The sequence below is a fragment of the Manis javanica genome, chromosome 1 (genome assembly GCF_040802235.1).
Source record: "Manis javanica isolate MJ-LG chromosome 1, MJ_LKY, whole genome shotgun sequence".
NCBI classification, from domain to species: domain Eukaryota; kingdom Metazoa; phylum Chordata; class Mammalia; order Pholidota; family Manidae; genus Manis; species Manis javanica.
Genome location: NC_133156.1, coordinates 197,573,985 through 197,601,643, shown reverse-complemented (window position 1 = coordinate 197,601,643; position 27,659 = coordinate 197,573,985). Strand labels below are relative to the sequence as shown.

Below are 27,659 nucleotides of genomic sequence, written 5' to 3'. Positions count from 1 at the left end.
CATGGGATGAGTTTCCATTTGTTAGTGTCCTCTTTAATTTCTCTAAAGAGTGCCTTGTAGTTTTCAGAGTATAGGTCTTTCACTTCCTTGGTTAGGTTTATTCCTAGCTATTATATTCTTTTTGATGCACTTGTGAATGAAATTGTTTTCATGATTTCTCTTTCTGTTAGTTCATCGATCATGTATAGGAAAGCAACAGATTTCTGTGTATTAATTTTATATCCTGTAACTTTGCTGAATTCAGCTATTAGTTCTAGTAGTTTGAGAGTGGAGTCTTTAGGGTTTTTTATGTACAATATCATGTCATCTGAAAATAGTGAGACTTTGACTTCTTCCTTCCCAATCTGGATGCCTTGTATTTCTTTGTTTTATCTGATTGCCATGGCTAGGACCTCCAGTACTATGTTGAATAGCAGTGGGGAGAGTGGGCATCCCGGTCTTGTTCCCGATTACTTAGAGGATAAGCTTTCAGCTTCTCACTGTTAAGTATGATGTTGGCTGTGGGTTGTCATATATGGCCTTTATTATGTTGAGGTACTTGCCCTGTATACCCATTTTGTTGAGAGTTTTTATCATGAATGGATGTTGAATGTTGTTGAATGCTTTTTCAGCATCTATGGAGATGATCGTGTGGTTTTTGTCCTTCTCTTTTTTTGTTGATGTGGTGGATGATGTTGATGGATTTTCAAATGTTGTACCATCCTTGCATCCCTGAGATCAATCCCACTTGATTGTGGTGTATGATCCTCTTGATGTATTTTTGAACTCGATTTGCTAATATTTTGTTGAGTATTTTTGCATCTATGTTCATCAGGGATATTGGTCTGTAATTTTCTTTTTTTGTTGGTCTTTGCATGGTTTTGGTATTAGAGTGATGCTGGCTTCTTAGAATGAGTTTGGAAGTATTCCCTCCTCTTCTATTTTTTGGAAAACTTTAAGGAGAATGGGTATTATGTCTTCTCTATATGTCTGATAAAATCGAACTTTTTAATCTTTATTTGTATATTTTATCCTCTTCGTGTCTCTTTTTCAAAAAGAATTCTGGGGCATCTTTCTATACTGAATGGGAAGCCCTTGGACATTCCTTATATCGTGGAGCCTGGATTCCAACATAGGCGGTCTGACCTTGGTGCCAGTAGACCAGGTCCTGTATATAATGTTGAAGATATGCTGCCTCTAAGTGGCTTATGAATGCAGACTGTTTTTGGCTGCTGTAACAAAATACCACAGACTGGGTAGCTTATGAAAATAGAAATTTATTTTTCAAAGTTTCGGAGACTGTAAGTCTCCGATCAAGGTGTCCGCATGATTGGGTGATGGCCCTATTCCAGGTCGCAAGCTTCTCACTGTGTTCTCACATGGTAGAGGGCACTAAGGGTCTCTCTGGAGCCTATTTTGTAAGATACCAATCCCATTCGTGAGGGTCCTCATGACTTAAGCACGTCCCAAAGGCCCGACCTACTAATGCCATAACCTTTGAGGATTAAAATTTCAACATAAGAATTTTGGGAACATGCAAACAATTCTACCTGAACGCAGACCATGGAGGTGCAATGTTTAAGTGCATGCTTTCTCCAAGAGCATGGGTCTGCTCCCAGGAAATGATGTACGCACTCTCCTCATCTTTGGACACACACACCCTGGTGTGAAAAATGTTTTGTTATGGAAAACTGAACTTAGTGTTTTTGAGGGTCTGATGAGGTTCAAGGTGTACTGTATGAACCATAGCTCTACCTTGCAAATGGAAAAATGGGCTTAAGTGTAGCGATGACACCTAATAGGTTCTAGGAAGTCATGCAGGTAACGTTGTCTTCACTTCCATCTTATCTCTGCAACGTAGAAAACCTATTTCGGGCTGGCGTTTATATGAGTGAATCTTGGCTGTAGAAAGCATTTTTCACTGACACTCAGTAGATAGTCTCCAGGTCTGGGCTTTGATCTAAAGCTTACTCTTCATTCTTTGTGTATATGCAGGTCTGTTCTTCTGTGGCTGCCCTTAGGTAGCTGACACATCTATTCTTCTAATATTTCTTTGTAAATCTTAGATCCAGGATATCAGTGTGGAAACTGAAGACAACAAAGAGAAGAAGTCTGCCAAGGATGCATTGCTGTTGTGGTGCCAGATGAAGACAGCTGGGTGAGTGTGAACTCAGGTGGAATTGGGGACGTCTTCTCCCAGGATAAGTTCCACTGTAGTCACTTACAAGGTGTTGACAAGTATCTCTTCCACTGCTTGCATTGAGAAGTCCTGTTAACTCATAAGCAGTTAATATCCTGACATTTCCACTAACTCTCAGAATGGAAGGAGTTCTGATTTATATTCTGGACCTGCCATCTCCACATCAGTTTCCTTCTCTTTATTAAGGGAGCTCCAGGGAGCTGTATATCTTGAATTATAAAACCCTGAAACCATGTTTAAGAATCGTAGCCATATTTTAAAAAACAGTTGTGGGTTTTCTCCTCCCCTTAATTTTTGTTGCCTTAAGGGGGAGCTTTGTGCAGTAAACTTAAGAGTAGTGTTTGTATATTTTCTATTTTCCTTTTATTCTGTCATTGAAATTTTAGTGACAATACTTTTCAGAGAGCTTCATCTTTTTTGTTGCTCACTGAAATTGTTGGGGCTCATGGGTACTTACTGAGAACCAATTTGTACAGGTTACGTGGGGAGTTAGTGTTGGAACTACTTTGAAGACAACTGTAGTGGAGATGATCAGTCAGCAAGTATGGAAACCATATGGAGTGTATGTGATAAGGGGGTTGGGTTAGGGGTGAACTTTTAACCAACCACAGATAGTATTAATAACATTAATATTAATAGCTATAATTAATTCGGTGTGGCACACCTGATTGAGTAGGGGTGAGTTTCAAACATGGGGGAGTTTTAGGGGAGGTACTTGATTTACAAAACTTCATCAAATTCAGTGATTGAAGAAAGCAAGCAAGCAGAATCGCATGACCAGGTAACCCCAGGTACTTTCCTTTTCAAAGAAACATGTGAAATCACATCTCAGTGACATCAGAGTTCTGGTGTCTCTGTTGGCAGAGTTGAAAGCCAGGAGAGGCAAAGAGGCCCTAGGAGGTGTTTAAGTTGTGGTCACTTTTTCCTCAGTAAGGGTAGTTTTTTTAAAAAAAACTAGGACACTATTTAGATCTTTCATCAGATTGAATTACCGAGAAAGAAAATCCATGTGGATGTATATGTATTAATATTCTACAGCAAGTTGAACTCAAGGCAATATTTGCTCTGACTTGATTGTCCTTAATGATATTCCCTGCCCCACATTTTTACAGTGCTTACAAACTAAATTTTAGGCACTGCCTTCAGCTAAAGTGTACACCTTTGCTTAACTCTGTTGCTTTTCTCTTGTGCCTTGTCTTTGTTAGGTACCCCAATGTCAACATTCACAACTTCACCACTAGCTGGAGGGATGGCATGGCCTTCAATGCACTTATACACAAACACCGGTAAGTTCTTAGAGATCACACTAATACTGGGGTAGAATGCTCACAGTCTTCTTTAGTAGATCTGTGTGACTTTTGATCCTCCTATCCACTGATGTTGATACTGCACCATGGTGGAAATTCCTGCATGTCAGGAAAGTATAAGCAAATATGTAAATTATCCACCCAAAAAATAAGCAAGTTTGACCATTACCTTCATTTCCCTTAATAAACTTTGAAGTGTGTGTTCAGCAATCAGGTTTCATTGTGTGATGATTGATTAATGTTGTAGTTTTTACTCTGCTAAGTGATGATTTCAACACGTCTGGAGTAATTGTGTCTCAGTGGTCCCATGATGTGTTTTCAAGCCATAGTTTTTGTTGTGGTCTGTTGTTCTGCCCAGGCCTGACCTGATAGACTTTGACAAACTGAAGAAATCCAATGCACACTACAATCTGCAGAATGCATTTAACCTGGCAGAGCAGCACCTTGGCCTCACTAAACTCTTGGACCCCGAAGGTAAGAGCTTGAGGGGTAAAAGGTGGGACCTTTAGCATCTATAGTGCTGAGGGGTTAATATAAAATCTGCATTGTATCAGTTTGTTTTATTTGCACAGTGTGAAATGGGAATTACCCAAGAAAGAAAAGCTTAGGTTTGTTGTGGGAATTACTTGAGAATTTGTGCAAAGGATTACATTTGAAAAGGGCCTTGAAAGATGAGTACAATTTAAACACGCTCTGAAGGAGAGAGCATGCTAAGCAGAGAGACTTGCGTGAGCAAAGGTGCAGAACCAGGAAAGAGGAAGGTGTGTTTAGAGACTAAACAGTTCATTGAGAGTGGTGTTTAGAGTAATAATAATAAATGCCACTGAAAGGTGGGTGGGGGCCCAATAGGTTAAAATTTCTAGAGGTTACAGGAGGTAGTGGGAAGTCACTGAAATTCCTAGAAGCTGTGCTCAGGGAAGAGAGGCTCCCATAGGCTCTCGATGAATGCTTGTTGGCTGCCTTTCATCCCACAGTGGCAAGCAGCATGGTTTGGAATGGGTGGAGAATTGGGGGCAGGAACCTTGTTAGAGCACTGTACAGTGTTTGCTTATATGCAAGAAGACCGTAAATGAGGAAGGTGCATCAGGAAAGAGGAGAGTGTGGGTGGAAGGAGAAATAATACCATTCCTCCTTTGTGGCTGGCTGCTTGAAAGCACAGCACCCCATTCTCTACCTGGAACTGATCTCTCTGCACTGAGTTCCTGCAGCAGGACCCTATAGACCGACTGCAGGTGACATGGAGTTGACCTGTGTGGGGCAGACCTGCAGGTGGTGGCTCCTGTGCTTAACAACGTCCTAATTCTAGGCTTCTTTTTAGCATGAGCCACCATACGCAATTTTTCTAACTTTGAGGAGCATTTAAAGTATAAGAAGATTTGTACATAGTGCTGGAGAAATGATCTTCTTGGCTGTGAACAAATAATAAAGAAAACTATGTGAGTGAAAGCTTAAAGTTGTTATAAATACGGAACAGGAAGTTTAAGCCCCAAGGGCAGATTGAGGTCATGAGGCTGCCATGCAGGCTTCTTGCTATTTTCCAATGCATCAGATTGACTGATAAGTTCACTACAGGAAGCTGAGATAAAATTATCTTTGTGCTAACCCTTTAAATGATCTCTTAATATAAACATAAAAGTGAAATTCCTTGGCTGTGATTAATCTTTGTACATTTAACCCCTATCTTACTATGGGAAGGCATTCTTCCTTGGCCCTGGTTCTTTGTGCTTTGATGAAGGACCTTTTTTGTCCTATCACTATGACAACATTTTTTAAAATACCTTGCTCATTAATTAATATTTCTCATCACTACCAGTATGAAAAAGGGTGTTGATGTTCTCCGGATCCCAGAACAAAGAGCTAAAAAAGGCAGTGGATGTTGCTTATTCTGTGGTTTGATCTGGATTATTTTATTGTCCTCTTGTTCGGTGCCCCAGAGAACATCAGTTAAAATACAGTTGTATACAAGTTAAAAAACAAAGGTTTTGCTTGCTCAGTCCTTCCCAGTTGTGTCAATGTTTTGTGTTTATTAAATTGCTTATAGGAGCAGCATTTTTTTAGCCTTCCTCCAATTCGCTCTTTGTGGGGCACACATTGACAGTGCTGAGGAGAAGTAAGCAAGCCCTGGGGTGGGAACAGTAGACAGGGGTCTAGCCCCCAGTGCCAGTGGCGGCCTCATGACACTGGGCAGGGAGCTTTCCAGCCCTGTGCCCTAGTTCTCATCTCTAAAGGAAGAGAAATGGTTCTGCCTCCACACAGGGCTGCCTGGAGAAGAGAAGTGGAAGCATGTGTGAGTACATCATGGAAAAGCCCAGAGGGGCACACTGTGCGCGCTCTCCTCCATCTGTCCTGAGTCGAGTACTTCAGTCAACAGTGCAAGACCTCGAAGCTTGCTGTCTTAACTCATTTGTTCCCTCTTTCAATAAGTATTTATTGACTACCCACTTTGTGCAAGACAGCACACTAGAATTTGGGAGGTGGAGTGGCACAAAACTTACCAAGACAGGCTTCCTACCCTTGGGGACTTAGTCTTGTAAGACAAATAAAATGTGCATAAGGAATTAAAGTGCCTAGCAGGAAGTGTACTGTGTCCATATAAGCAAAGTCCATAAGGAACTAAGGGGACAGACGACAATTCTGGCTGTAGGGGTCAGATATGGCTGTGTTGGAGTGGTAGTTTTTCAGCTGGACCTTGAAGGATAGGAAGAAGGTGATGGAGTGAGAAAGGCCATTTTAGGCAAAGAAAATTTGTGAGTAAAGGGACAGAATATTGGGAATTGTGGGTGTATATAGAGAATGGTGAATGGTCCAGTTTGGCCCAGATATGTGATGCCTGAGAGGAAGCAGAAGTATATAGATTCAGAAATGTGTGGAACAGTACTTGGCGCCTAAAGGAAGCCCGGTAACGATTCAGTGGGTGGATGGATAGAAGGAAGGGAAGGAGAGTTATGGCAAATTGTAAAGGATTAAAGGGATTAGATTTTTTTCTTCAGATTTCTGGGCACTTTTGAGTAATTTTGAGTTAGGAGAAAGTATGGTCATAGCAATTCTTCTGGAAGGTCAACTAGGAAGAGTGTGTAAAGCGAGTAGGGGTGTAGGGAAACCCAGTGCAGGAGCTGTCATTTCAGATCTAATGATGAGGATCTGAACCATGAGTGACAAGAAGAATTCCACAAATGGAATCATTTGGGCTCAGATTCAGTACCTGGATATGGGTAACAAGGAGATAAAGATGTCCAAAGACTGAGTGATTGGGAGACCTCTGGTGCGAGGGACAGAGGTGAGGACTCAAGGAGCACAAATCTAGTTTGGGAGCAGGAGTGGGCAGGAGGCAAACATGGTGTGTCTGGGTAGTGAACACATTGCTAAGAATCCTGACCGAGTACTTCCTGTGTTCGTCACCTCTCTGTGGTAGTTTTACATATATTTTGTTGTCTTGGTTGCCTAGGATCCTCTAGAGAAAGGATCATGTCTCTTAATACTTTCATGGTCCTATTCAGTAGTAAGAGCTATTTACCAATATTCATAAAAGTTAATGAGATGGTTTCATCCTCATTAGCCCCAAAATTAACACACCGATGGCAGAACTTTCAGGTATGAAAAATGCAGGCACAGACCTGTTTGGTGTTGACCAGTTGTTCCGGGTCCTTCCTGCTGCCTGGATGGTGGCCGCATGAGCAGCGTACTGAACAAACTCTTCTCTGGGTTACAGATATCAGTGTGGACCACCCTGATGAGAAGTCTATTATCACTTATGTGGTGACTTATTACCACTACTTCTCTAAGATGAAGGCTTTGGCTGTTGAAGGAAAACGAATTGGAAAGGTGAGCTTTCACCAGTTGTGTAAGTTGTGAGATGCATTTGAGGTTCATTCATGCCTTAATGCACTGCCACTGAGTACTTGGTTCTCCCATGCACTCCAATTTAGCCAGGAGAACTTGTAGCGGGCTCTCCAGCTGGCAGGGAAATAGGCAGAGCTTCATCCCAAGGAGTAAAGGAAGGTAGGGGTGGTGGCTAAAATACTTGGGAAGGGATTTGAGGGGGATCTCAGACCCTGAAACACCCCTCCTTTCAACCCTACCAGCAACTTGGGTATTGAGAATCTGATTGAGTTGGCTAATGTCACAGGCATGAAGTCCTACTCACCACAGATGGAAAGGCCTCAGGATTATGCTTTTTATTTCTCAGGCTGAGGTTCGCCTGCCATATATTTCAAAGCACATCAGACCAGATGCATCATCTTCTTGATGCAATGCAGTGAAAATTCATGGACATTCATGGAACAGGACCAAGCAAAACAAGCCCTTTTTGTTTCTCCAGGAATTTTGGAGCTCAGGCAGTAGGAGTCATTAAGATCAGAATCTTAAACCGTTTGCCTAGGGGTTGGGAGGTTACAGAAGCAATTATAGTTGAATTAAGACTGTCTTTGCTCACAAATAATAGCCACAGCCTGAGTGCCTATTAACAGAGGGTTCCTCAAGTTTAAAATGCTTGTGCCAGAGTAGATAGAAACATTTCACATGCAGTCGTTGTGTGTGCCCACATGGGGTTGCAGTTTCCTTATGTAGGGATACAGTCTTACTTTTCCATTTCTCTGACTCTTGTTTATAGGTGCTTGACAATGCTATTGAAACAGAAAAAATGATAGAAAAGTATGAATCACTTGCCTCTGACCTTCTGGAGTGGATTGAACAAACCATCATTATTTTGAACAATCGCAAATTCGCCAATTCACTGGTTGGGGTTCAACAACAGCTCCAGGCATTCAACACTTACCGCACTGTGGAGAAGCCGCCCAAGTAAGATGCACATTGGAATGTCACCATTAATGTGGGAAGCGATCTTATGGTAGCCACAGACCCCTGGTTTCTGACTTGCTTGATCTTTTCTCTTAATGAATGCCTTTCACCAGCGGCCTGGCTTACTCCTTTTCATCTGAATCCTGGGTCACTGAGCCTTTTAGAAATCGGGCCCTCTGGGAATCCTTTCCAGTAGATTGTACCCCTGATAGTCATGATACATGAGAATCCTAAGAAATGGTGCAGGTCCCCAGTCCTTTATCCAAAACTCTTAAACCTAATGTGTTTCAGAATCCTTTTTTGAGATTTTTGAAAAGTAGGGTGTATACGTGTGGTGTACTGTAAGACCGCAGGTGGGTCTCAGGCAGTTACAATCAGGCCTGCTAATCTCTGTGTAGCAAAATGTGTGAATATTCACCTTGTGTTAGATATAAACAGACAAATAATTTCATATCAGTTCTTACTAGGTTTTACTGCTCAAAAGTTTAATTTCTTGCATCTTTTTTGAATTCCTAATTGTTGAATAAGGATTATGGACCCTATCTCTACTTAACGATGGTTTGAAAGTCATTCCTCCTTTTTCTGGAACTCTACTCAGTTGTGAATTCCTTGCTAAGGTCTCTGAAATGCATTGAAAGTTACATTAGATAGTCATTTGAAATAATTCTTACTGAATGCATTCAAGCCGTCCTCTCTGAATAAAGTAAGTCCATTGTCTGGGACTTAAGGTCTAAACCTTGAATGAGGTGATTAATAAAAGAAAGGTATTATGTGCCCCAAATAGAAATCTCAGTTAACAATAAACAAACACAGAAATACTCCACAGTTTGGCACATTTTGGGGTCTTAATACCCAAAAACTAACCCACTGCAGTTTCTCTTGCATGCATTTCACATAAACCGGACCAGAGATAAATGGCTTTTAAAATTGTATAGCTGTGCCATGTTTTTTTCTCCAGAAGCAAATGAGTTTTTCTCCCTTGAAGGAACAAAATAAAGCAAATAACGTTTATGGCTGGTTTCTTTTCTGTGCTTAGATTTACTGAGAAGGGGAATTTGGAAGTGTTGCTTTTCACTATTCAGAGCAAGATGAGGGCCAACAATCAGAAAGTCTACATGCCCCGGGAAGGGAAGCTTATCTCTGATATTAACAAGGTAAAACCACTTCATTCTGTCCTGTTTGGGTGCTGACCTCCTGTAGGCCTCAGATTCTACTGCTGGGTCTTGTTTGCTAAGCAGGCCAGAGACTGAAAAGAGTTTGTCCTGGCCTGTTTAGTTGGTAATACCCTGACAGCTGTTGCTTGGGGATTACAGAGAGGCAAGCCACGTGTGGTACCTGCATGTGGTGGGCCAGTCTGTGGGAGGTTTGGGGGCGGTGTTAGATTTTGGCAAACAAGCCTTGGGCCTATTTACCTTGTCACTGTTGTCTGAGGTAATTGACTCAGACATCTTAAAACTGCAGAAGAAAGAACTTGAAACCTTATTTCATGTATCTAGAATCTCTAGAGGTTGGGGTTTAGGATTTTGGCTCCTTCCATCAGAGAAACTGTCAGACAATTTATGTTATGTCTGTTATGTCTGTGATTGTAAAATTCCAGAATGGGCATTATTTCCAACTAGAAATTTGAAAAATCTAGAACTGTGGTCAGTTGTACATTTAGTTCTTTTAAGTGGAATTTTTTTAAATGGGAAGTAAGGTATCTTTCATAGAACTAAATTTAATGTGGATAATTGGTGAGGATTCTGAAAAAAATACTCAGGTATGTATATTAAAAACAAGTGGCTATGATGGGATGAATGAGAGGGTTAGGATTTCTTTCTGAGAAAAATCATGTAACGTTGGAGATGATTATTTTTGTTGCCTCCCAAAGCCGGAGATTTATAATTCAGCTATATCGCCCCATATCTACACTGTTTTGTTTTCCAAATACAACATAGGATTTTGAGACGTAGATACAGGAGAATGTTCCCATGAAGTTAGACTGAGAGAAAACTTTTTTCCTCAAGGCTTAAGAGTCAGAGTGAGAACGGGATTTCCCTTTCAAGTTCTTAGGTCTCTTTAAAAAATACAAGCTTTTGACAGTAGCCAAAGGAAAGTTCCTTGAACATTGCAAGCAACTGTTCTTTTTCACTTCTGTAGGCCTGGGAAAGACTGGAAAAAGCGGAACATGAGCGAGAACTGGCTCTGCGGAATGAGCTCATAAGACAGGAGAAACTGGAACAGCTTGCCCGCAGATTTGATCGCAAGGCAGCTATGAGAGAGACTTGGCTGAGTGAAAACCAGCGTCTGGTGTCTCAGGTTGTACTCTAGACCTCATTCAAGAAACTGCTCTGGGGGTAATCTAGAAGTGTAGACTGTACCCAGGGGCCAAAGGGCAGCGACTCATCAACATCCAGTGTTCTGAAGCAACTGCCAAATCATCTTGCCACTTCCTTTGAGGAGGATGTTTATAATTTCTAATATACTTGCTCTTCTGTTTATCTAACTTCTCATAGATTGGAAGCAGTTCAGAGTTTGTTCAGAGCCAGTGAGTGTGTGAACCATTCACATTAATACAATTAAAAAAAAATTCCCTCTGCAATCTTTGACCAGCTAATCCTTTCAGATAGATTGGCCTAAATAAATAAAAGTGGCTTTCTTTTCTACTTGGCTTAAAATAAGCCATCACTTGCTCCAGGCTCATAAGAAGGTGCTTGGTACATGTTGGACCTCCTGTAAAATGAGAACCTATGTGGGGGATCTGAGATCAAGCATGGAGTTTTAAGGGTCCTTGGGAAGGCAGAGACTAGCAGGGGAGGGGGCTCAGGAGTCAGTGTTTGCCTTTGGGACCACCAAAGATTAAGGTGTGCTCAGGAGTCCATCTTTGGAATTCCTTTCTTTGTTCCAGTAGGATGGCTTTTTTATTTTGTGCTTCTTTTCATTCCATTTCTCTGTAGGACAACTTTGGATTTGACCTTCCAGCAGTTGAGGCTGCCACTAAAAAACACGAGGCCATTGAGACAGACATTGCTGCATATGAGGAACGTGTGCAAGCTGTGGTAGCCGTGGCCAGGGAGCTGGAGGCAGAGAACTACCACGACATCAAGCGTATCACAGCAAGGAAAGACAATGTCATCCGGCTCTGGGAATACCTTCTGGAACTGCTCAGGGCCCGCAGGCAGCGCCTCGAGATGAACCTGGGGCTGCAGAAGATATTCCAGGAAATGCTCTACATTATGGACTGGATGGATGAAATGAAGGTAACACTCAACTGAAAGGAGGCCAGAGCTCATCCAGTGAGGCTTCTCTTTTCTGGGACCTACCTACTAACCCCCCAACATACAGCTATTCCCTTTGTCTAATGGCACACTCTTTGAAGCCGGAGTAGGGCCACATTACCCATGGGAAGATTGTTAGCTCGCAGGTTAAAATGAGGTGTGAGGTGTGAAAAAGTTGAGAGACCAGTTTCATAGCTAGAGTTCTAAAATGGTGATTTAGGTCTAATTTAGATTTATATTCCACTGTAAGAACTCAGCCAAATTGTACTTGTCTGTGCTTCTAATTCTTTAGCATTGAACTGGCTTTCCGTCTCATTGACCTGCATGTGAGTGGCTCTAGTCTGGGGAGGGGACCCAGGCAGGTGGTGTGGGTATGTGGGAGAGCGGTACAGAGCACAGGCCCACAGCCCAGTAACTAGAGTTGAGGCTCTCCTTGAGCCTCCTGCCTTGCCTATAAGTGGAGAGCACACTTACTGCCCACCGCACCAGGTTGTCGTGAGAGTGTGTGGTAGTAGGCATACATATCATAGGAAGGGCTGTTGGGCTGCAACTGCCACTGCCAGTTTGTGCTTGCACTTTCATGCTGACAGCATGAACACAGAGTTCCAAGCTTTCCCCCCACCCAGAAAGACCTGCTGTTATGGCAGATCCCTGTGCCCTGTTGTGTCCCTCTGATGCAAACCATGGAAAGCTCACTCATGCCAAGCAGGTTGCCAACTGGAGGGCATTCAGCCTCATAGCTGGAACAGAAGAGGGCAGTTTTCAGACAGTACTGTGAAGCCTCTTTTATCTCAGCACACTGTGTTCCCAAGCTCAACCTTATTATTATGCAAGGGATTTCTTCGTGGGATATAAGCCCTTGTCTTTCATTAACCTCTTGAACTGTACTCAACAGGGGCAAGGTTACCAGATACTATCAGTTTTCCCTCTTATCATCCCAGATTTATTTTGTTCTCAGAAACCGTCTGCGTTGACCTCAAAATGGCAATTTTTATGGAAATCTAGCTGAGAGGTGCTTTACTTTACATTTTATAGATGACAGTACACATTATAATTTAGATTGGGCCAGAAATCTCAGAACTAGAGAGTGAAGTAAGAATTCCATCTGGCAAGGATGTGGGATGCCACCCCCAGACTGTGCTGATGGAAGAAACTAGAGAAAATGTTAATGGGTCAGACTTAAACCAGAGAACTTGCTCTGACCTACTAAGCGTGTTAGCCACATGACCCTGTTCTTCTTTGGTTAAAGATTTGGTCTGTAATGTAAGCTTTTCAACTAAATTTTCCTCCCTTTGATTGTACAAAGGTCCCAGAAACGTACCAAAAACCTCTTAACTGAGGAATAAAGCACTCCTACAGCACCCTGTAGATTTCTTTAAACTTTGGTGTGAAATAACTGTCACTTTATCTCATCTTCCTGGATTTGTTCTTGGACCCCCAGTTTATATTTCATATTGGTTCCATTTCACCTTTTTTTTCCCCCTCTCTCTTCTGTACTTCTTAGTATATTTTTGACTGACTTTTATTCCAAGGTAGATCATCTTTAGTTTATTATGTCTCTTCTGATGCAGGCTTTCAGATTTGTTTTGTTTTGTTCTGATTGCTCATCACTGTCTTCCCATAAAGATGCTGGGAGGAGAGTGTGCCCAGCATGCTTGCTGGGTCACAGCTCGTCCAAGACCATGAGATGCTGAGGCCAGTGTTGTTTTCACATGTGTCCTTTCTTGTTCCCTCTTGTGCACAGGTGCTGTTACTGTCTCAGGACTATGGCAAGCACTTGCTCGGTGTGGAAGACCTGTTACAGAAGCATGCCTTGGTTGAAGCGGACATTGGCATCCAGGCAGAGCGGGTGAGAGGTGTCAATGCCTCCGCCCAGAAGTTTGCAACAGATGGGGAAGGTAAGGATTGCCTTTCCCATAACTTACCTCCTAGTCACCAGAGAGCCATCTTTATAGAAGCAGATAAGTTGTGTGTGGCAATGGGGAACTTCTGAAATTACTGTGCCCTTGTAGTTTCCCAGGAAATCTGTCTGCTGTCTTGTATTGGGTACATGAGATGCAGTGGGGTGGCCTTCTGAGCCCTGTAACTGTCTTGCTTTTCTGAAATGTCTTTTCCTTAAATACCTAAGCACTGCTTGGTTTTGAATGACTTGATGTCTGGCAGTGAGACTGCCAGACCACACCTGATGCATACCAGCCAGCTACCTGGTATGGCAGCTCAAGCATCTTACGGCTGTCACACCTGGTTGTACGTATCTTTGTTTAAAAATGTTTGAAGGATTTGGTTTCATTTTTATTTCTTAACTTTTAGAAACAGTTAAATTCAGCTCTTCTTTTGTAGGATTTGTGTGCTTTTTTTGGTTCTTAAGTGATCAGTTTGCACTTGGGGCAGAAAATTACACTTACCATTGCTCCTCCCTCCTCTTCCAGTCAGGATCCTGGAAGGTGCTCCAGTGCTTTCTAATATGGCCCTGCACTTAGAACTGAGCTGGTAATCTAGTAAGGAAATGGGGTATAGCTTACTGCCTGCAAATGAACAGAAATGTTTATTAAACTCTTCCACACACCTTCTTTGGCATTAAACAGGTTACAAGCCCTGTGACCCCCAGGTGATCCGAGACCGTGTGGCCCACATGGAATTCTGTTATCAAGAGCTTTGCCAGCTGGCGGCTGAGCGCCGGGCCCGTCTAGAAGAGTCCCGTCGCCTCTGGAAGTTCTTCTGGGAGATGGCAGAAGAGGAAGGCTGGATCCGGGAAAAGGAAAAGATCCTGTCCTCCGACGATTATGGGAAAGACCTGACCAGTGTCATGCGCCTGCTCAGCAAGCACCGGGCGTTCGAGGACGAGATGAGTGGCCGCAGCAGCCACTTTGAGCAGGCCATCAAAGAAGGCGAAGACATGATCACAGAGGAGCACTTCGGGTCAGAGAAGATTCGAGAGAGGATCATTTACATCCGGGAGCAATGGGCCAACCTGGAGCACCTCTCAGCCATTCGGAAGAAGCGCCTGGAGGAGGCCTTGCTGCTGCACCAGTTCCAGGCAGATGCCGATGACATCGATGCTTGGATGCTGGACATCCTCAAGATCGTCTCCAGCAATGATGTGGGCCATGACGAGTACTCCACACAGTCTCTGGTCAAGAAACACAAGGATGTGGCAGAGGAGATTGCCAACTACAGGCCCACCATTGACACACTGCACGAGCAAGCCAGCGCCCTCCCCCAGGAGCATGCAGAGTCTCCGGATGTGAGGGGCAGGCTGTCGGGCATCGAGGAGCGGTACAAGGAGGTGGCAGAGCTGACGCGGCTAAGGAAGCAGGCGCTTCAAGACACTCTGGCCCTGTACAAGATGTTCAGTGAGGCTGATGCCTGTGAGCTCTGGATAGATGAGAAGGAGCAGTGGCTTAACAACATGCAGATCCCAGAGAAGCTGGAAGACTTGGAGGTCATCCAGCACAGGTGAGTTAGAGGTGTCGTGGGCAGGGTAGCAGGGACACCAGCCCACCCCACCCCTTGTTACCACCAGTAGCCAAGGAGGTGACTGCCCTGTTTTGAATTGCCTTTTCAGATTTGAGAGCCTAGAGCCAGAAATGAACAACCAGGCCTCCCGGGTTGCAGTGGTGAACCAGATTGCACGGCAGCTGATGCACAGCGGCCACCCGAGTGAGAAGGAAATCAAAGCCCAACAGGACAAACTGAACACGAGGTGAGTGTGAGGCCAGCGGTGTGCTGGCTCCCTGTGTGCAAGGCCAGGGAAGGCGAGGTCACTTGCTGAGCCTTGCTGTCAGGAATCTCCTGCCCAGGGTCACTGGCATCGTGGTAGTGATGTCATGGCATTGGCATCTGCCTTTCAACATCCCCTAGTTTTGCAAGAAGCATCCTTTGGGGTGATGTTATTCCTGACAGCCTGGCCCCTGCTCCTCCGCACATGAGAACTAAGGGCCTTGGTGAGACCTGTGTCCAGCATAGTGGATCATAGCATCAAGGTGGTGCCTGTACAGTCCCTTTTAAGATGATTTCTGAAACAGGATTTTACATGTTTGAGATGTAATTGGCCAATGAAGGTCCTGATTGTCAAAGTAGACCTTTGTCCCGGCTTATCTTTCTGTTGAATAAACACATTTGAATGTGGCGGCAAAATGGCCTCTGTTCTCATGGTTACTATCAGGAATTGGCTTTGGAAAGTCTTCACTGGGTACAGTTCAGAAATGAGCAGAATGTGTATGGCAGATGTAAACCAATTGACTCTTCAGAGGACAGGTTGTTGTCTGTGCTTATTTATGTTAGAGCTGTTAAACAAGTCCCTCTTCATGTCAGGCTTCTTCCAAATTAAATTGCTGTTTCTATGGTATTTCTATTACATATGTGATACAAGAACAGTTATGATATTAACCGTTCCTGTGATATCAGGTATTAAATGAGATGATTTTCCAAAAAGCATGTAATCAAAGCAAAGATGGAGGAAAAAACCCTGCAGCTTTGATCATCCCCAGTAACTTCATTATCCAGCTGTGAGCTTTCAGCCCTTTTTCACACTGCTGTCTCTGTGTCCCACCCCTGGCCCTCCCAGGTGGAGTCAGTTCAGAGAACTGGTCGACAGGAAGAAGGACGCTCTTCTCTCTGCCTTGAGCATACAGAACTACCACCTCGAGTGCAATGAAACCAAATCCTGGATTCGGGAAAAGACCAAGGTTATCGAATCCACCCAGGACCTGGGCAACGACCTGGCCGGCGTCATGGCCCTGCAGCGTAAGCTGACCGGCATGGAACGGGACTTGGTGGCCATCGAGGCGAAGCTGAGCGACCTGCAGAAGGAGGCAGAGAAGCTTGAGTCTGAGCACCCCGACCAGGCTCAGGCCATCCTGTCTCGGCTGGCCGAGATCAGCGACGTGTGGGAGGAGATGAAGACCACCCTGAAAAACCGAGAAGCTTCCCTGGGGGAGGCCAGCAAGCTGCAGCAGTTCCTGCGGGACCTGGACGACTTCCAGTCCTGGCTCTCCAGGACCCAGACGGCCATCGCCTCTGAAGACATGCCCAACACGCTGACCGAGGCAGAGAAGCTTCTCACACAGCACGAGAACATCAAAAATGAGATCGACAACTACGAGGAGGACTACCAGAAGATGAGGGACATGGGCGAGATGGTCACCCAGGGGCAGACTGACGCCCAGTACATGTTTCTGCGGCAGCGGCTGCAGGCCTTGGACACTGGATGGAACGAGCTCCACAAGATGTGGGAGAACAGGCAGAATCTCCTCTCCCAGTCCCACGCCTACCAGCAGTTCCTCAGGGACACGAAGCAGGCTGAAGCCTTCCTCAACAACCAGGTACTGTTCCCTGTTGCCTCTGCTTCCTTCCTGTCAGGCAGGCCCTGGAGCCCTTCTGAGACAGTTTGGCCAGGGCTGGTTGTTTAAACACACCTGTATGAAATTAAAAGGGTGATTTAGAGACATTTTTCCCCTGACTTCTAAGGTGTTGGGACCCCGCACAATGTAGAGGACAGGCATTAAAGAGTCCACAGGAGCTGTCTTGCCTTGCAAAGTACAGTTCTCTTTCAGCTCCTGAGGGTCTGTCCTTCGTCATATGTCCTCATAGTATCACATTGAATTGGCAACATTCTGTGAGGTACTAATCCAATTTAAAAGGACAGTGAAGATTTTTTTTTTTACTGAATGACTGTATTCCTAGCTCTAGAGAAGCCAGGGACTTCACCTGATGACACAAGGCAGAGATTAGAGAAAGAAAAACAGTTGAGGGTGGTGGCCCACATGAGGGTGGTTAATCTTTCTCAAAGAGTTGAAGGGCATGTCACTGTTAACTTGGAAGGCAGGAGAGGACCTTTGTGGCTAATGGACAAAGCCTTACTTTCCTCATTCATTTTGGGAAGAAATGTAGAGCATTTAACCACTCTAACGGGGAAGGTTAGTCACTTATGGTGTCCCACTGGGTTTTATCCCTGCCAATTTTTTTAAAAATCTGATTCAATAGATTATTTCATGTAAATGTAATGAAGCAAGTATTGTGAAGTATGTTGCATAGAAATGGAGGGCACAAGAACGATTGCTTTTGTTATTCTGAAAGTGAGTCCTATTTCATAATATCTCTACTTCTGTGCTTGTTTTTTTTCCCTCTCTGTCTCTTTTTAAATAAGGAGTATGTTTTGGCCCATACTGAAATGCCTACCACATTGGAAGGAGCTGAAGCAGCTATTAAAAAACAGGAGGACTTCATGACTACCATGGATGCCAATGAGGAGAAAATCAATGCTGTTGTGGAGACTGGCCGGAGGCTGGTGAGCGATGGAAACATCAATTCAGATCGCATCCAGGAGAAGGTGGACTCTATTGATGACAGGTACAGTGATCTGAAGCGAGTCCTGCTCCTGCGGCTCAATCATCACATTGGCCAAAGTCCTTGGGGCTTTGGGTGTCAATTTCCCCTTGAGCAGGGTAGGGGCATCTAGCAAAATTTAATCTACCTATTGCAGAAAATCACTGAGCAGTGAGCCCATGTCTGCCTGAGAAAGTGGTTCAGGTTAGATGTGTCCACAAAAGAAAAGGGAGCCTGAGAAGCTGAGCCAGCCAGTACTTAACCAAAGGCTTAGTAAGAGCCATAATGCTGAGTAGCAGTCGGGTGTAAGCCGTGCCCTGCAAGAGCTGAAACACAGCATGTCACCCAATGGGACTCTGAGAGCCACATGCTTCCCCAGCCAAGCCCACGTTTGCCTTCATCCACCCACACAAGACTCCTCTGAAGCCTTTGGGGAAGGAGTGGGGAGAAGGAGGGAAGATTTGCTTGTCTTGAGTACATGGCAGAGCCACAAAGAAACACTATCAAGCTGTTTGTGAAAATTGGCTTAGATAATACTGTAATAGGGGTTTTTTCATGATGAGAGGAAAGATGCCTCTTCCTCTTCTGTCAGGGCATCTCTTAGATGCTCTTGTTTTTTTTGTTTGTTGTTGTTTTTAATTTATTTGCTGTTTCTGAAAAATTTTTCTCCCTGAATGAAGGCCAGTGTACTCTGACCTTCACCCCTAATTCTCTCCCTGCCTTAGTTATTACTAAAGTGGGAGGTCAAGGTAGGCCTAGATCTGACTACTCCAGCACGGGCTGGTTCCCGGCCGGCCACTTCCTCACCGGTAGGCCCATCTGGGTCAGTCACTAGCGTCTGTTCCCGCTGACCTTTGTCGGTCCCAGTGTGGGCTGGATAAGGGCTCTTTGTGAGGCTGATGTCATTGAAAAACAAGCTCCTCCTAGAGTGAAGAGGAAGAAATTACTGAGAGCATTTCTTAACATAGCCAAGAGGGTCTCCTGGGACCCTGGCCCAGATTAACTTTTAATGATATGGGAAGGAAAGGGGAATTACTCTTTCCTTCTAAAGGTTGAGCTCCTGGCCTTAGTACTTGGGGTTCGTCTTTTGCCCTGATTCAGAGCCTAAGTCTGTATATTCTAAGGGTGGTATACTGTGGAATAGTGTGTACCATATATTAATTATAATTTTGTGTCTGTTGCTTTTAAAGCAGCTGTAAAAAAGGTAAAAAAGATCCCGCCACCAAACCTTTCTTAAGTGAGTATGAAAAACAAGTATTGGGCAAGCCATTTTTAACCTAGAGAAAAAGAATTTCCCTTTTTCCTAGTGTTAATTAAGTCTCATTATTTTGTAAATATGATCCCTCATGTCCATCTGTGTTAGATGTACACAGCTGTTTCCTGCAGGCAAGCTTGGCCGTTAGCGACACATGTGTTCAGGCTGGCATGCAGCTGCCTGGCAGCCTCCTCAGTGTATTTACACATGCCTGGTGCTACAGCTGCAAGCAGTTGTTGGCAGCAGGTGACACTGTCCAGAGGAGAGACTCCTGCAGATGAGAGAACATTTAAGCAGCCTCTCAGTTGTGGTTTGACCTTCTTTTTGTCCTTGACTGAGAGCCTGGGCTCCTGGAGTTCCAAAGCATTCTTAGGATTTCTGTTTTAAAAAAGAAATGGAAAGAGGATCCTGTGTTTCTCCATTTTGCAAAAGGAGGATGGAAGTGGGAGAGGGCTTTCCATTGTTCTGCACCCCCGAGGACTGTTTTCTTCTTTTCCTCCACTGGTATTAACTGAATTCTGGTTTCACTTTAATACCCCCAGTGGTCTCAGAGTTTGAAACAGACCCTAGAGGATATTTGTCTATTATAAAAATATACAAATCTGTGAGTTCCAGATGCTGTAGGAGGAGCACAATCTAGGAAAACATCTAACCTTCAGATCTAATCCCCCGTCCAGAAACATAGTGATGCTCTTGTGCAGCTGTTTCCATAGACTGCAAAAATCACCGTTCATAGTGTGCTTGTGTTCTGGAAGTCTTGTCTATTGCTACCGAGTTTATTGAAATGAAAAAGTACTAGAACAAAGACACTGACTCTTAACAGATGCGTGGATGGGGCACGAGCAGCCTTTAAAGTGCTTCTGACTGGGTGAGAAGGAGCCTGCCTGGCCCAGGGGTGTGAACCGTGAGCTTCCTGGCTCAGAGCAAAACGCCAGCCACAGCACAGTCCTGGGAGAACTAGGAACGGTATCCAGCTTTATAAAGCCAGAACCTATCTCATGGGGGAAAAAGCTGAAAAACAACCAGCCCTTTTTATTCCAGCCCCTGCCGTTCTTTTCATAAGAATCAGAATTAAACCAGCATCTGCCTCATATGACAAGGGAGCTTTTCAGTTTTATTATGGGGATAAGAGGTGGGAGATGGAAGTAAAAAGCAAGGGATTTGACCTTGTCCCAAACTAAGAGCACTCTCTAGGACTAAGGAAAACTATGGCCACGTTTAGAAAGTCCTTCCCTATAATTAAATCCACGGTTCAGCCTTGAAAGACCTTCCCAGGTTTCACTTCCCGTGAACACTGTCAGTTACCACTAATAAACAGTTAGGCCACACTCACTTCTCTCGAGGGTTTTCTGAGTCAGCAACAGGCTCCGCCGCCTGCCCAGCTGTTCCTCACCCCACAGAGCGAGCACATCACTCGCAGGCCCGCTCTGAGGTCTTTGGCATTTGGACGTGGGGCCCTGAGTCACGGTTCGGCCATCCCTGGCTCTCATGGTCCCACTGTAAGAATGATAGCCTGGGCGGGAATCCTGGGCATGTGTGAGAGTTGATTGTGTCGGGGAAACGTTCAGATGTGTGTCCAGTGGTGTATTTCTCTTGGTGAAGCTTCTCAGTGTTTGAAGTTATTTTTATTTCCATTATTTCATGAGCTTCAGAGATGCACGTCCTGTGATAGCTGCCCGTGTCTGTGGTTCTCCTTGGCATTGTAGCCCTTCCTTGTGACACTGCAGTAGGGATTGCTGTCTTTATTCAAGGCCTTTGGGATCACAGGCCGGACTCTGGCATTTTGTGACTAACAGCAACTCACTCAGATTACCTTCCTTCTGAAGATTTGCTTTATTTTCTTAAAATCCCCTACAAAATGATCATTGGAATTTGATCTCTGAGAAAGGATAACAGTGAAGTAAAGGGGCTTTGGCCTTTATTTTTTGTTATTTTAAGAGCAATAGAATGTTAAAAATTGGTCTGAAAATTCTACATACCATTAAAATTTTTGCTTTCTAATCATTGCCTTGGAGTTTTCTATCACTGAATATGCCTAAAAGCTTTTCATTTAGCATAAGATGTATTTTTCTATTTTTGCATCTTGCCTAAGAGGTATAAACATATTAAGATCCCTTTTCCTAAAGTTATAGAAGTCCTTTAAAGTTCAAAAGTCATCTGTGTCCAGTGGATGGAGGTGTTATTTCTGTCCATGTTATTCCTGTTGTTCTGCAGTCAGTCTGTGTCACTCTCAGAGCAGAGGCCATCTGCCTCCGGTTTCTGAGCAGACAATAGCTGCCCACTTGTTCCAAGCAGGCACTGAGGGCCCGTGTAATGCGTGGCTTCCCTGTACGATACAGCTCCCCTCATTGCAGTGGAAACACAGAAAGGCCGTCCTTTTCCTGGCACTCCGGTGTCCATGCAGCTGTTCTTCTCAGCCTCAGGGGAGAGCCCAAGCTAGTGCGTGCGGGAAGATGGGCCGGGAGTGCTGGCCCCTCCATGGTGGTGTGAGTAGAGTGTTGGAACTGGGAGTAGGTGCTCGCTGCTCACCAAGTTCAGCAGCTCCTTCCAGTCCTTACAAGTGTTTTGTTGAAGGTTTTGTGCTTTAACTTCTTGGAACCTTAATTACCCTTATTTATTAATAAAGAGTGGGATTGAGTAGTAGACAATTTCAGATCTCAGTTTTCATTCCTGGTTTTTTGTTTGTGGTGAGTTTTTCCCAAGATGGGAATGTGTTTATCAGGAAATGTTAATTTAAAATCAGTTTTAGGATTATATATATTTTCTTGGCCAGGTACATACATGTCCTGTCACCTAGGTTTGAGTTTCTTGAAGATAAGTTTCAAGTTCTTGCGCAATGTCTAAAACGGGGATTTCACAGCACATGTGCAGATTTTTTTTTTCCTTAACTCCAGATTAGAAAGCCCTGAATTGACACAGCTCATCTGACTGCATCCTTGGCCTGTCATGTGGCTTAGGGCAGGTGTTTTTGTCTCTTTTGTACCATCGAATGCTCACTTGGAGGATGCTAAACTCCTGTTTATCCTGCCTTCTTGACATGATTGAGAACTGTATGCAAACTGTTTTCAGCATATATAGAAATCCAGGAGAGAAGTTGAATTGTAAATTCCATATTTCAAGATTCTCTTCCCTTTTTAAAAATTCTTTTCATTATTGTTACAACAGACATAGGAAGAATCGTGAGGCGGCCAGTGAGCTTCTGATGAGATTGAAGGATAACAGGGATCTTCAGAAATTCCTGCAAGATTGTCAGGAGGTATGTCTCCCTTTGACCCCTCCCTTCCTCATTTCTAACAAGAGCCAGCAAGCATTTGGCAGAAGAGCCCTTAGAACTGTAAAATTAATTGAGGGCAGAAATTCAGATCACCTGTGTAATTTGCAGGTGGGACAGTATGGCACCTTGTCAGTTCTGCTGCTTATAAGTTACCACTTAAAGTAACTAGATTAATCTAGGATATTATAGTCTAGAATTATCTGGTGCTGTCCATTAACGGGCTATTTCATTTTAAAGAAAGAGTGTCATTCCTCCATTGCAGTAGTTGTGTTTAAGTACTTGGTAGCCAACTGTGATTAGTGGCTGCCGTATTGGACAGTGCAGGTGTTGAACATGGCCTATACTATAACCTGAAAACATTAAATATAATGTTTTAACTATGTAATATACATTTAATGGTGTGGAAGGAAAGAACTAAGAGGAAATCACCCAGGTAAGAAGCAAAAATTTAAAAATACAAACTGAGTTTCTTACTCACTAAATACCTTGAAATACGCATCCTTCTGGCTCTTTAAATTGTGTCTAATATGCCAAGAGCAGTAATCCTAATTTCAAACTCTAAGTTTTAACATGTGGTATTAATCTGATGCTTCTCATACTATTTCATGCTCCCCTGATACATGGATAAACAAACTTGGAAAACTAAAGTTAGCTGGAAAAATGCAGTCTTTCGTCAAGCTAGTTGGAGAAAAACATCTAGCTGATCTCACAGGTGTGAGTTCCTGAGCACATTGTATTTTTCTATCTGCCAGAGAATAGTGGTAAGACTCAGGACTCTGTTTTTTTTTAGTGTAATCCCCTCAGAGGCAAAATGGGATGAAGAATACAGGAGTGAAGCTGCAGGGACCTTGTGGGGGAGGGAAGTCAGAGGGTGTAGGAATAGGATGAGGTTGTGTGCTAAGAATATGGCTGAAGTCATCACAAGCACCTTGCATGTAAACATGTGGCTGTGTGTTAAAGATATATAGCTCTAATAGTGGTCATGTCAGATAATCTGTGACAGAAGCAATTCTTCATGTCCATCAAACTGCTGTCTTACTGTGAATCTTGCAGTATGATCTAGCAGCTAAACCTTAAGAAGGAAAGCCCCTAAACTATGTAGCTTAGCGTCTGTTGGCTTTCAGCGCCACTTTGATGAATCTAGGTCTCTGGGTGATTTGCCTGGAGCCAGATAGGCTGAAAACAGGAGTGCCTCTTCAAGTGACACTAGCATTAATCACTCATTTGAATAGGATGCTCATTTAAAGAGGCATGCATGTCCCCAGACAGGGCATAGAGGAGAGCAATGGGATCTAAAGTTAACTATGTAGAGCTGCATGTGTTGCTGTGGTGAATACCAAGTGGCCCTTAATCATTGGAGGGAGTAAAGGGGATCTAGGGATGTTTATAACCAGGGCGATAGCTTCCACATATTGGAGGTCCCAGTATTACCTTTATGTTTCCCTTGAAGCACCATCAGTGACTTGTTTTTAGCCATACTGGGTGTAGAAAAGAGCAGTGGGATTCCATACTCTTGCTTAAAAGGCAAGTGAATAAAATGAAATTCATTGACCTGAGCATGGTGAAACCTGGTTAAATTTGAGGGGAGAAAATGACAGGAAATATGCAGGAGGTGAGGGGATAAGAGGAATCTTTGAAACAAGCCCAGCTGAAATGTCCAGCCTCCTGCTTCTGATTTATATATGTGTGGATTCATAAATAGAAAAGTATGGGAGAACTAAGTAGACAAAATGATAATTCTTCCCAAAGGAATCACAGGAAGTCATTTTAGTAAGTCTTCAGATCTCTGTCCGCACTTGGTCGAGATTACCATCCTGGGTTACAAGGATTTCACTCGTCACCACACACCAGCGACTTGTGCAGTTTCCCCTCAGAGCATGCAGGAAGGCTTTTGGATGGGCTTTTGTGTCTTGGAGATGATTTGCAGGTGTCCTTGTAACTGCTTCTCCAAGCCTGCCTCCCTGGCTTTATCCTTCTTTCCTTGAACCTCATTAAAAGTTAATACAAGGATAGTATCTTTGGGGAGGGGGGATGGTACTGGATGACCCACATCAGTGTAATACAGTTTATACATAGTGACCAAATTTAGGTCAGGTTTGGGGCCTCCAAAACCCTTGATGTCAAAGTACAAGCAGAGGGGTGATGTATGGAGCATTCTTTGGCTATAAACTTTCCGTCATTCAGTCTCATTAAAATCTGTCCCTTTTAAGCCAAAATCTCTTGAGAGTGGAGTTTGTTTATGGACCAGGCCTACATTTAAAAATCTACCTGTTAACTCTGGTAGGTATTTACAGAGCATGCTGAGGTCAGATTTAATACCAGTGCTGGCTGTTAGTATTGTTCAGGATCTAAGGAGCCCAGGTTGTTTCTTTGTCAGGCTCCCTTCCTCTGGTGCCTTGGCCAGAGGAGGCATGGGTTGTGAAAGCTGTTGTCACTGCCACCCCCCATACACTGCCTGGATGGGGAAATTAATTGCTGCAGGAATACAGTGGGAATGAGCAGAGTCCCACTTATTCCTGGTTACAGATAGGGATACAAAGAGCATTATAGCATTTGTAGTGTTCTGTAATTTTGAGGTCCTGAAAAATGAATGATTTTAAAGAGTACTGATTTTGTTTTATTCCCTCACACTATATAACTCCTGTTTTCTGAAACCGATTTTTTTTTTCTGGAGGGCAATGTAACTAGCTGTGTGTTTTGCAGGGTTAGTGAGTTTAGTGCTTTGCTTTGAGCTTAATTCAGTGATCAAAGCATTTTCCCTATCCTTTCCAATCTGTGCAGTGTTCTTTTCTTCCAAGAATGAATATATTCTTATATGACCTTTGTAAATGCCCACAGATAATAACTGTAGTTTGAATTCCAGAATGCTAATGAAGCGCTGATCAACTAGCGAGTTCTGTAGATCCATTTCATTGTGTTGTATTGGATAATGCTTTATCTGTAGGATGATGTGTTCAGCAAAGAGCATATTTGTTTATAAGCCTCTTGATTTTTATGTAGTTTTTTAAAAATCTCTCTTGGGTATGTGGTTATAAATAGCAAAAATATGTGAATGTCCTTTGCACTTCGGATAAATGCCTTCTATTGTGCTTAATCTGTGTGTGTGTGTAACACAGGGGAACTTTTTTTTTTTTTACCATTTGGTTTCCTTTTAACTTCTTTTACCCTTTGAATGAATGGCCATAGTATTTCAGATTTTAGCTACTCAGATAACTAGAAAATAGGTAATTCTTTTAAAGTAGGAAATTAGTGTCTCTGCTATTGTGTAAAAAAAAAAAGATTTTTTTCTTTTTGCTTACAAAGTGGTTTATGAGACTTACTGGATTTCCCCTCAATAAAGAATGACATCAGAGATCTCTCTAACTTTTGCTTTCAAACCTCTGTCCCCTTGTGTGGTGGGTGAATATCCTGAAAAAAGTAGAGATGGTGCCTGGGAGTTCAGCCACATTCAGATCCAGGGGTGCTCCTGTGACCTGTATCACCCTCCTAGACATCATTTCCAAAGAACAGACTTTCTATTGTTGAAGCAAATTTATGGAGAAGCCTTTCCCAGTAGCAACTGAAGAATGCAAGTATGGCTTGGAAATGTTGATTCCGTAAAGGTTGATTCTATTGTTTTGATGCACCATTTCTAAACTTTTGGAGATGGGACTGTGAAAGGGGTTTAAGGTGCAAATTTATTGTGGCAACACCTGGTGTAAAAGGGTGCTTGTGGTGGTCACACAGGAGAAGGAACACAGTCTAAGACATCTGCTTCTATTCTGGGCTGAGCCTGCATTCCATTGTGTGTGTTCCGCCTGGGCAGGCACAGAGCTCTGCCTGGGTTAGTGCTGTGTGTAGGCTAGGAATGAGGACCCCACCCGGGCCAACTACAGGCAGGCAGTAAGGAGCTGGGCAAACGGGGGTGAAATCCAGCAAGAGTGGGGTATCCAGGGCCAGAGCCTCATGCAAGAACTCCTTCTGCCAGGCTGTCAGCCTCTGGCAGGCTTTGCAAGGCTTTCCAGAGTTCAGATCCAAGTAGACTGTGAAGTGTTCTTGGTCTGCATGGAAGACTGGTTAGAGTAATAGAGGCTATAGAAAAAAAGGTGTAGGTGTCTCAAGTTTGAAGGAAACATTGAGAGGGCATCAGTTTTGCCTTACCTATACAGTGAGCAAGTTACTTACGCCTTTTTGCATTCTTGGAGCAGGAGATAGAACAGCTGAGTTTGCAGGTTTTTTAAATAATAGAAAGGACTGAAAGGGTAAAAATATTACAGAATAGAGTAAAAGACAGTCTTGATCAACATGGTATTGCTGGCTTAAGTATTTGGAATAGAAAGAAGGTTGTGACTTGGACCGGTTAGGGCAGAATTTTAAACACATGACTTTTGGGGGAAAAGCTGGTTATGGGGGCCCAACACTTCGAAAGCTGGCTCAGAGAGCTTTTGTACTTCTGGATTTAATGTTAAATGCACAGTTTGAAATAAGGCTCAGGTACAGCCTCCTTGCAGTGGAGATACCTGTCAGACGGGTCAGAATTGTAAAGTAAATATTTGGTTGTCTGTTGACATGGAAACCTGTGCAGTGTGCATAATACGACATAGCACAATTCTTTCCCAGCAGCAAAAAAGGCTGACATCTGTGATCACAATCTCTGAAACCATCCTGATTTTTGTTTCCCTAGCTGTCTCTCTGGATCAATGAAAAGATGCTTACTGCCCAGGACATGTCTTACGACGAAGCCAGAAATCTGCACAGTAAATGGTTAAAACATCAGGCATTTATGGCAGAACTAGCATCTAACAAAGAATGGCTTGACAAAATTGAGAAGGTGAGCCAAAATGTTTAATGAGGCCAGCATTTCTGAGGTGTGGAAGTAAACTGGGTAGAAATGACTCTTACTTGTATAGCATATTTCTCCCTTGTGTTTGAGTCAAATCTGATCACATACAGAAGTCACACAGCTGGTAGCAATCCCCTTCCACTTACAGTTCCTGACCTCACCCAGCAGGAAGGAGTCAAGCAGAAACCCAACCAGATGATACAAATCGCTTGATTTGTCTTTTAATGAATACTAGGTGTTTGGTTTCTCTTGTGTATCTCACCTTTTGTAGATGATGGACAGTGAGACCCGTGGACAGAGTCCCCACTATTGATCCTGTTATGTGTGTGACCATGACAGAGACTGATCAGATCCAGTTTGCACAGAACTTAGAAGTAGTATATGTTTTAAGTTTTCTCAGTTTTTCTCATATGACTACTGTATACTAGGTACTATAATAAT

The 27,659-nt window shown here is 43.5% G+C and overlaps 1 protein-coding gene across 5 annotated transcripts in view; it reads left to right on the top strand.

Moving 5' to 3' along the window:
• Positions 1-27,659, top strand: part of SPTBN1 (spectrin beta, non-erythrocytic 1) — a 197,324-nt gene that overhangs the window by 145,529 nt on the left and 24,136 nt on the right. For all 5 annotated transcript variants that reach the window (XM_073213209.1, XM_073213215.1, XM_073213219.1 and 2 more), the window contains 15 exons: positions 2,046-2,137; positions 3,385-3,465; positions 3,845-3,960; positions 7,196-7,308; positions 8,096-8,283; positions 9,320-9,437; positions 10,423-10,581; positions 11,220-11,522; positions 13,285-13,438; positions 14,126-14,996; positions 15,106-15,243; positions 16,108-16,864; positions 17,689-17,891; positions 22,288-22,378; positions 27,060-27,206. In XM_073213209.1, coding sequence (XP_073069310.1) covers positions 2,046-2,137; positions 3,385-3,465; positions 3,845-3,960; positions 7,196-7,308; positions 8,096-8,283; positions 9,320-9,437; positions 10,423-10,581; positions 11,220-11,522; positions 13,285-13,438; positions 14,126-14,996; positions 15,106-15,243; positions 16,108-16,864; positions 17,689-17,891; positions 22,288-22,378; positions 27,060-27,206 — 3,531 coding nt within the window. The remainder of the gene's footprint in view (positions 1-2,045; positions 2,138-3,384; positions 3,466-3,844; positions 3,961-7,195; positions 7,309-8,095; positions 8,284-9,319; positions 9,438-10,422; positions 10,582-11,219; positions 11,523-13,284; positions 13,439-14,125; positions 14,997-15,105; positions 15,244-16,107; positions 16,865-17,688; positions 17,892-22,287; positions 22,379-27,059; positions 27,207-27,659) is intronic.